The following is a 9631-nucleotide window of genomic DNA, read 5'->3' on the forward strand; positions in this document are numbered from 1 at the left end:
GGTGGTGAGGGGAAGGGGCAGGCTCCCCTCCCTCCTAGCGGGTGGTGAGGGGAAGGGGCAGGCCGCACCTCCTGGACCAGGAAGGCCTCCTGCATGATCTTGGGGCTGAGGCTCCGCAGCCGCTCGATGGTCTCATACTGGCCCTGGCAGGCTTTGAGCTTCTCGGGGGAGCCCAGCGCGTGCTTCAGCAGTACCAACCCCACCCGGAAGATGATCTTGACGCCTGCAAGGGAGTGTGTGAGGGGGCCTTCAGAGGGTTTCTCTGGGGCTGGACTGCACGTAGGGGTGCTCTCCCCCAAGCACTACTCAGTACCTTCACAGAAGAACATGTCCCAGACGCGCAGCACGGAGCTCCAAGGCAGGGTGCGGGCAAAGGCGCACATGAACCACTCCGTCATGTAAAGCAGGGGATCGATCTTCTGCCGGCTCAGGTGCTTGTGGGCTACGGGTGACACTCTGTGCAGCAGGGAGAAAAGGATCTCCCCATCTAGCTGGATGGCCTCCTGTGGCGGGAACACAAGGAAGCATGACCGCTGCTGAGAGACTGCCCTAGGCTCCTGAACCCAGGCGGGCACACACCGCTCAGCAGTATGCCAACTGCCTACGTGGTGCTAGGCCGCAGTGAGATGCGGGGCCACTGTGATTAATAAACAGAGTAGACACACTGGTTCCCACCTTAAGAGGTTCCAGTAAGATGGAGGTGACAGATGTCAGCAGAGAGACTTAGGGCGGGGGCAGGCGGGCTGAGCCAAGTGTTCCGAACATAATAGGCTTAGGGACACTGGGCCAGCAAGTGCCAGGAAGGCATCCCTGCTGGGGATCAAGGACAGCTCACTGAGAGCCACAGGAAAGGTGGGGTTGTCAGGGTAAAGATGTGGAGGAGGAGAAAAGAGGTTCCAGGCAGAGAAAAAAGTTTATGCCAAGGTCCTGAGGTCAGAAGGAACTCAGTGTGCAGGAGCAAGTGCGGTCCCGCCTGTGCCGCTTCCAGCAGGTGGAGGAGCACGCTGGAGCGGGGACGGGAGCTTTGGGGACCTGAACCCAGGTCTGGAAGGACTTTAGCCTGAAAGCCACAGAAGACCTCTGGAGAGGCCTCGCAGCTCTGGACAGGAGAGCTGAAGGGCCCTCAGGGTTTCTGTCCTGCCCTGGTCCTGGGCCAGGTGGCACTCACCAGTTTCTCACTGTAGTAGCCAGGCAGGTATTTCTCACAGATCTGCACGAGGCACCAGAAGGCTTGCTGTGGAAAAGAGAGGCATGTGAAGCCTCACTGCTGGCTACACTCTGCCCGACCACCCACCAAGGGCCCAGGGCTACCTCAGCAGGCATGTGCATGAGCAGAACAGCAGCAATGGGCGCCTGTGCCTGGCAGTAGCCCTCCTCAGGTCGGTACAGCGTGTAGGCCTTCAGCACCCGAAACAGGTCCTGCTGGCTATGGAGAGAGCAAGTGGGGCACAATTGACACAGGGGACTTTGCCAGTCACAGCCTTGGCTGTGCCCCACTGGACCAGGCCTGTCTTAGCATCTCTGCTTCCATGAGAAGATGCCCTGCTCATAATGACCAAGGAGTCAGTCTCACACTGCTGTACCTTGACTCACGTGAGCAAGGTGCCCACATGAGGACAGAAGGTCCAAGAGAAAGCCAGGGGAAGGGGACACTCCCCCAGCCGGCAATCTCCTCCAGTGCAATTAACTGCCCCCAAAAACTAGCTGGAGGGTCAGCTATGAGTCAATTCAGCTCAAAAGCAAAACAATACAACTAATACATATACCAGGTTCAATCCCTCAGCCAGGCCTGGTCCTGACGGACCTGAGCCAGCTCTGTCCCAACAGTCTGTCTTGGACCCTGTGGCCTCCATGTCTCTTACATACTACTTAATTCTCCACCCACTCAGCCATAACTCCTTCCCTCACCCAAAACTGTTGCCAGAAAGGGCCAGGCTGAGTATGCTTAAGCACTATGGAGAGGAAATAATGCAAGCTGGCCTGAAGGCAGAAGGAGACACTAAGAGAGGACCTAGTAGATGCAAACTACACAAGGGACACATTAAAGGTGGAGTGTTGGGCACCTGGCTTCTATGCCCCTAGAGCCCCTCAAACTCATTGTGCCTCTTTAGTTCCCTAAGGAACAGGGCTCAAAGCAATTTCCCAAGTCCACTAGGGACAGCATGCTCACCCATGCCCACCCCGAGACACAAACATCTCGTGGAATGGGAACTGCCGGTGCAAGTCACGCTCGATGACGTCTAGCCACTTGGGGTCCCCAGGGGACATGTCCAGCTCCTAAAAGTAAGCACAAAGATACACATTAGGGACTAGAAGGGCTGGGGTCCACTCCTTTCAGGATGAGGCTATTCCAAGGACCAGAAGAGCCCTGCCAGGCACAAGATTTACCCTTCCTCAGGACAGAGGTGAAAGGGTGGTAGAGGGAAGGTCCCGGAAACTGAGAGTGATCTCATGTGAACAAGAGCGTCCAGCACATCCATGGCTGGAAATCACCCCCAGGGTCTTCACAGAGGACTCAGTTAAATACCAACATAATCACAGTTAAATACATAATCACATCGTTAAAGTGCAAAGCAGCAGCTACCGCCAGCCTCTCCTATAGCCTCACCAAGCCCTCACCTCAATTGCAAAAGACAGGTCGTATTATTATAGCCTTTGCACAGATGAGGAGGCTAAAGGCCCAGAACAGTCAGGTGCCCAAGGTCCTATGGCCAGAAAAATGGTGAAACCAGAATGGGAGCCAGGGATGACCCCGGAGTCTCCCGCATGACTCCTGTATGTAGCCTCCTTCTGTGGGTGGTGAGGGTGGTTCTGCTGAGCTACAGTCAACCGTTTGGGAAGAGAGTGCGTGCATCGTGAACAGAGCACTGTTTAGATGGGACAATAGTCTCAGGACCATTTCTGGACGCTGGGTGTCCAGAAAGTCTTACACTCTTTTCTTTGAGCTTCTAGGAACATTTAAGCATGGTTAGGTACTGTCGAGTCAACTTCAACCCATAGCCAGCCACCCTATGAATGATGGGCCTGAACGCTACCCTGTCCCGTCCTCATCATCTCTGCCACACTTTAGCCCATGACAGTCACTGAGCCATTTCATCTCATTGAGGGCCTTCCCATCCTTCGCTGACCCTCCAATTTTCTCAGCATGGTGTCCTTCCAAGGACTGGCCCCTCCTGACAGCAAGCCTAAAGTAAGTGGGACGAAGTTTCACCATCCTTCCCTCTTAAGAGCACCGCAGTCATACTCTCCAAGACATTTTTATTTGCTCTCTTGGCAGTCCATGAGATATCCCGGCACCACAACTCAAGGCATCAGTTTTAAACAATGACACTATTACAAAGGGAAATGATCTCATTTTATATGTACTCGATCTTGATTTGCATGCTGGTTACATGGTTATGTACTGCGTATCAAAACCCCCAGAACTGTGCATGTCCTTCCAAATAAATTCATACCTCAATTAGAAAGGAAGAGAAAAGAGAGAGGGAGAGAATGAGAGACATAAAGAGAAAAGGAAAGGAAAGCCCGTAATGGGGAAGCAGGTTAGTAAATGCTGGCTTCTGGGCAAGGGTGGCACCAGGGAAGGCAGGGAGAAGGAAGGCCAAGTCCCCCACAAACATAACAAGTGGGAGGAGACCACTCCTGACCAGGAGTGGCTTCAGCCAAGTCCCTTTCCTTCTAGGGTCCCCAGAGTAGGAGGGTCTCAGCATCAAACTAAAGAAACTAGGGTGTCAGGGCAGTGATGGAAATGGGAAGGATCTGGTGTGAAAAACAATGTATTAGAATTTTGTATATAAACTAGTTGTTGTTGACTGGTGTCGAGTCAAGCACAACTCATAGTTTCCTCATGAACAAAACAGCCTTTCTATAACTATCGTCATTTCTCAAAGTTCATAGAGTTTCTAGAGATAAGCTCTTTAGGAAGTGGATGCCACTCCTGCTTCCAAACCTGTCTTAAACTGGGAGCTCCACCAAACACTGCCCAACATGGGTAACCTTTATGGCATTTCACACCCCAATAACACAAGGTTCAGCAACACAGCAACCCCTGGTTAGCTCAGTAGCAGCAAACTGACAGAAGAGTGCTGTACCACTTAGAAAAATGTTCCTCCAAAATATAGCAACAAATGACTTTTAAATGCAAAAGACCTCCACAGGTCTTGTTGACTCTAAATAAAAAACAACCAATATAAGACGCTGCTGTTATGTTCCATCAAGTTAACTGTGACCCAAATACACTAGTATTAAAATAAATAAAGAAACTAAGGTGTCAAGTACTTGACTAGAGAGAATCATGGAGGAAGCTGATAGTGTGCACAAGGCTGAGAGGCACAGGGAGGGGCTGCCGTGAGGGCCCCTGAGCAGAGGAGGCTGGGAATGCCACCTCCGGAGCAGCTCACACAGCTTCGGCTCACACACCTTCCGGATGGGAACCTGTGGGTGTCCTGTCTACTCCCCGGATCCGGCCCAGGGCTAGGTACTGTCTAAACATAGTGCATGTTTGCTCTTGTTGGAGAGGGAAGAAGAGCCCACACACTGTCCTGGTGGGGTTCCAGGAGCTGGGGTCCTGAGAAAGCAACAAGTCAGTTGCTCGAAGGTGTTAAACTTGTACTTCAGCAGCCCAACAGCTGGGTCACCCCTGAATTAGGGAGAACAAGAAAAGGGGAGCTAGAAAGGCTGGGTGGGAAGATTAGGAACTGGAATGGCAAAGCAGGTGGGGGTGCTAGCAGACAAGATGGCTACAACAGTCACCTGCCTGGACCTGCAGCCCTGGGGAAGAGCCTGAGAGGCACTGGGAGCCATCAGGAGGTGAAGCCCAAGAAAAGCCAGGAGAAAAAAGGATGCAGAAGGTCCTGCCCTGCCCGAAGGAGGAGGACGAGTGAACAAGTGCAGGAGAACATGAAGCCGGCAGGCTCAGCAGAACATGCCTAACTGCTGACGCTCAGTCAGCCATGCTGATATGCTCTGGCAGAGAGAGGGCTGAGGGCGCTAGCTCAGGATAGGGACATGCTACCACCTCCAAGTCTTTGTCATATCCGTGGCTCACATTCCCAAAGCAGCCAGAAGGAGCTTTCCACCCCTGCCTGGCCCACTGTGATCTCAGGGCCCACTGTGACCAGGGCTAAGTGCTGCTGGTCAGTAGCTCTCACAACCTCCCAGGCTCCCAAACTATTGTCCTGGTCTCCAACTTGTTCCAGGGACCCACTACTGAGTTTGAGTGCATCCTAAAATCTACTTAGAGGCTCTTTTTTTTTAGTGAGTCTGCTCACTCACCCAGCAAGTGTTCAAGACCTTCTGGCGGCAGCTCATTCCTTTCTCTATCCACCACCCCACACACAACTCATGCTTAGGACATGCTCACATTCGAAAAAATGGAGAAAAGCTGGAAGTTGGCTGCCCAAAGGACGGAGAATGGGGCCTGGGGCCCCAAGTGTCCCTGGTATCAGCCCAGCTAGAGTAACTTTGAACCCCTGAAACTTTCCCTCAAGAGGCAGCCCTTTGAAATGGAGAAGGTGAAAGGATGTAGCCACTAGGAAGACTCTGGGGTTGAGAAGCCACTCAAGTTGAGCCTAGCACTGGGGCACTGAAGGACAGTCCAGTTGTTGTCCCCAGGCAGTCAACCCACCAGCCCTCCTGCCCCTCTAGTGACAAGTGCTACCAGTAAGTTCTTGGCCTCTCCAGGTCAGCAACAAAAACTCCAGGCTGTCCTGCCCTCCCCTTGGCCCCTCCTCCTCAGAGAATGGGTTTGGCAGGACAGGAGCGGTCAGTGAAGTACAAGGTTTATCAACAAAATAGCTGGAGCTAGCAGCTCTGTCTCACTGTCTGCTTGTCACCAGTCCCACAGGCCTGAGAGAAACCCTGACCACACCAGCTGCTAAGTCTGAGAAACCCCAAAGATATCAACTACATCCCACAGCTCCCCAGAGGAACAGGCTGGAGAGCTGCTTGCTCCAGGTGGATACCAAGAGGCGCAGGGTCTTGCCTTTACCACCCACGTGACAATAGGCAACAGGTAGGAGGGAGGACATGGCTACAGAGGTCACCCACAATGACTACTGACTTCTGAGGGTGCTGGTTTGGCTTCACTACTCCCAGGAGTACAGATCTCAAAAGAAACAAGATTAGAAGATGGGAGGACGGAAGGGCCGAGTATTCTGTGATTCCTGCTGTGTTCAGGACTCAAATCAGTCAGGAATGGAGTCCAAGTGTCCTTCCCGATGAGCAGGAACTGAGCAGTGGCCCACTGCCTGAGGGGGCAGATAGGAGTGGCTAGTAGGAGAAGAAGGTGGCATGAGAGGTGGCCAATCTGACCACCTACCGAGAACGACTTAGGGCTGGAGCTCCAATGAGAAGCAGCACCTTGACAGGCAGTTATGAGAGCATGGAATCAGCCCAGCTCGCCTCCTTGGGGCCTGGGCAACTGGGCATTTGACTGATAGTCTCATTAATCCACTCATACTGTTGAGGTCAGGACTATCAATGGCGAGGACACCAAGAGGCTTGGGAGCATGGAGAGGGAGAAGGAGGGAAAACTCACGTCAAACTTCCCCGGGTTTTGCTGGAGCTTCACCTTGCCTCCTGACAGGTACTGCCACGCACGGCCCCGCAAAGAAGGCGGGATGCCCTTCTGACACCGCAGACGGATCTGGAAGGTAAAAAAAGCGTTGTGTCCATGTACCCACTTATCCTGGCAGCCCCCTGACAGACTGCATGCCAGGCCACCCCCAGTCCAGTACAAGGTGGGTTGTCAGTGAGAACATGAGAAAAGCAGAAAAAAGGACAAAAGAGAACTCTCTTACAGCTGCAGTAACACGGGTCTTGTGGGCTGGGAGCACCTTTAAGTAGATAAGCCACATCCAGGTAGTGGCGGGGTCTCCTGACCTCATATTTCCTAGTCTATTGATAAAACAAGAATTCCCGAGGTCTACCAAGAATTCTGACATACCTCACAATTGGGGTGATCTAAATTTCCAGGCCTTTCTTCCATTGAGCCTTTAGGTAGATTCCCATCACCAACCTTTCAGAGACAAGCTCTTAAACAACACTCAGGAATTTCTCCACTTTTGTCATCAGAATGGAATCATACGACAGTTGGACGTGACCCATGGGTATTACCCAGGAGGATATCAGCAGAGCTGCAGGTTCTGAGAAGGCAGCTCAAAGGTGACAAGCACAGGCATGGCTTGAGCAGGTCTGAAGGTGAGGATGTTTAGACAGCCAGCCTACAACTTAAACCAATTGCCAGGGAGTTGCATTCTGACTCATAGCAACCCAACAGGACAGAGCAGGACTGCTCCATACACTTTGGAATGCTGGACTCTTTACAGAAGCAGACAGCTGCATCTTTCTTCTACAGAGCAGCTAGTGGGTTTGAACTGCCCACCTTTAGATTAGCAGGCAAGGACTTAACCACTATGTCACTAGGGCTTCTACAAAGAGAAGAAATCTCAGGGTGCCTAGATAGTATCCTGATCCCAGATTTCCTGATGACTCACAGGCCGGCAGGGGTGAGGGAGAAGGTGTGGGGTACCTATCCTCTGAGCCAAACTACTACACAATTCATGCCAGCTGTTCTTACAGAAAAAGGCAGTCACTGCTAAGATCCAGTGTGAAAACCAGTCTGTCTTTTGCAAATGGGGAAATAGAGGCATAGAGTGGAAAAGTATTTAGAGAGCACAATTACTCCACCACTTCCTACCTGCAGCCCTCAGGCTAGTGGGTTCTGGTTCTGTGCCCCTTCTGCTTTACTCACTTCTGGGAGCTGAACCAAGAAAGGAGGCTGGACTCCCCCTGGGCCTGGAGCCAGAATAAGCTTCTGAAGCTTATTCTGCCCCAACTGTCCACCTTGATCTCAAGCTCAAGGGTGAGAGTAAGAACAGAAACAGCACTCTGACAGAATGTGGCCAGGGGTAGTTTCAGAGGAATTGGCCAATGACACTCCCTCCACTCCTCATACGAAGCAGTGGGCCTGGGATAAAGGCAGATAGGGAACACAGCACATGGCCTGCTGGAGTCTGAATCCAGTTGTTACACAACTAACTGTGTGAGTGGTGAGCCGAACATTTCTTATCTGCTGTAAGAATATAAAGATAATATCTACTCTGTACAGTTGCTAAGAGGATTCTACTTGGTTGTTATTAGGTGTCATCAAGCCAAGTATGACTCAGAATGGCCCTATGAACAGGAGATCTGAACCCTGCCCTATCTTGCACCATCCTTATCCTCTCTGATATACTCAAGCCCATTGTTATAATTATTCTGTCCATCCTTCGTGCTTATCTTGTTGAGGGTCTTCCTCTCTGATACTGATCTTTCACCTTTCTCTGAATAATGTCCTTTTTTCAAGGATTGGCTCATCTAAACAACATGCCAAAATATGTGAGATGAAGCTTCGCCATCCTTACATCTAAGGGGCACTCTGATTACATTTTAAGACACGCTTGTTCTTTTGGCAGTGCATGGGATATTCAACACCAGGACTCCAAGACACAGATTCTTCTATCACTCTTACTCAATGTATAAGGTGCATTGCAAGTAACTGAAAAGAGCGTAACTTGGATCAGGTATACCTCAGTCTTTAAATTTATATAATTACTCTTTAAAACACTGGAGAGTTCTTTGATAGCAGATTTTCCCAATGCCTTTTGATTTCTTAACTATTAGTACCAAGAGTGTTGATTATGGATCCAAGCAAAATAAAATCATTGATAATCTTTACTTCACCTGTCATGATGTTGCATGTTGTTGTTGTTAGGTGCCATCGAGGCGAATACCCTCATAGCGACCCTATGAACAAAAGATCTGACTCTGTTCTGTTCTGCACCATCTTCACACTTCCTGACACACAAGAGCCCACTGCAAGCAGTCACTGTGTCAATCTACCTGGTTAAGGGTTATCATCTCCTTTGCCAACTCTCTACCCTTCCTAGCATCATGTCCCTCTCAAAGGAATAGCCCCACCTAGCAACATGCCCAAGTATGTGAAGTGAAACCTCATCATTCTTGCCTCCAAAGAGCACTCTGGCTGCACCCTCTCCAAGACATATCTGTTTGTTCTCTTGGCCATCCATGGGATGGTCAATACTCTTCTCCAAAGAGAGAAGTGCTCTTTTTTTCCCCTTCTCTTTTTGGAAAACAGCACTGAATTTGTGTATTAAAACCAGTTGTGTCCTGCCTAAGAGTCTCCAGTTTGGGGCCTCCTATGTGAAGCAGCTAGATTCTGGAAGGTGGGTTGTTCTGATTTAATTGAAATCCATTGTAAACTATTTGCTCATTTTTTATTTCATTAACAATCAAATGTAAGCTGATTAGTCATTGTGATTTTAGTTAATAATCAGCTGCAGCTAGAAGTGTCTTGTTTAAATCAATCAATCCTGGTGGGTGGCCTTTGTATTTAAAAGCAAGGTGGGCCTGAGGGCCTGCCTTGTGTTAACTGCGTGTGGGAGAACACTGCTCTAAATGGTATAGTTCTTGTCTGTCATTTGCTTACTGAGATAACTTGGGGTTGCTATGATACTGAAAAGTGTGCCACTGGTGTATCAAACACCAAAGGGTTACCCATGGTTGACAGGTTTAGGGGAGCTCCCTGATTAAGACAGAGGTCTGGTGGCCTACCAATCCTAACGCCACG

The 9631-nt window shown here is 50.4% G+C and overlaps 1 protein-coding gene across 2 annotated transcripts in view; it reads right to left on the bottom strand.

Moving 5' to 3' along the window:
• The window catches only part of TBC1D10A (TBC1 domain family, member 10A), a 45635-nt gene that overhangs the window by 1429 nt on the left and 34575 nt on the right, over positions 1-9631 (bottom strand). For both annotated transcript variants that reach the window (XM_006894780.1, XM_006894779.1), the window contains exons 3-8: positions 6539-6646; positions 2171-2277; positions 1312-1426; positions 1169-1234; positions 314-503; positions 69-223 (exon numbers count right to left, since the gene is read on the bottom strand). In XM_006894780.1, the coding sequence (XP_006894842.1) occupies positions 69-223; positions 314-503; positions 1169-1234; positions 1312-1426; positions 2171-2277; positions 6539-6646 (741 nt within the window). The remainder of the gene's footprint in view (positions 1-68; positions 224-313; positions 504-1168; positions 1235-1311; positions 1427-2170; positions 2278-6538; positions 6647-9631) is intronic.

This window comes from Elephantulus edwardii, unplaced genomic scaffold (genome assembly GCF_000299155.1).
Source record: "Elephantulus edwardii isolate Elephantulus edwardi_28Jun2011 unplaced genomic scaffold, EleEdw1.0 scaffold00151, whole genome shotgun sequence".
NCBI lineage: Eukaryota > Metazoa > Chordata > Mammalia > Macroscelidea > Macroscelididae > Elephantulus > Elephantulus edwardii.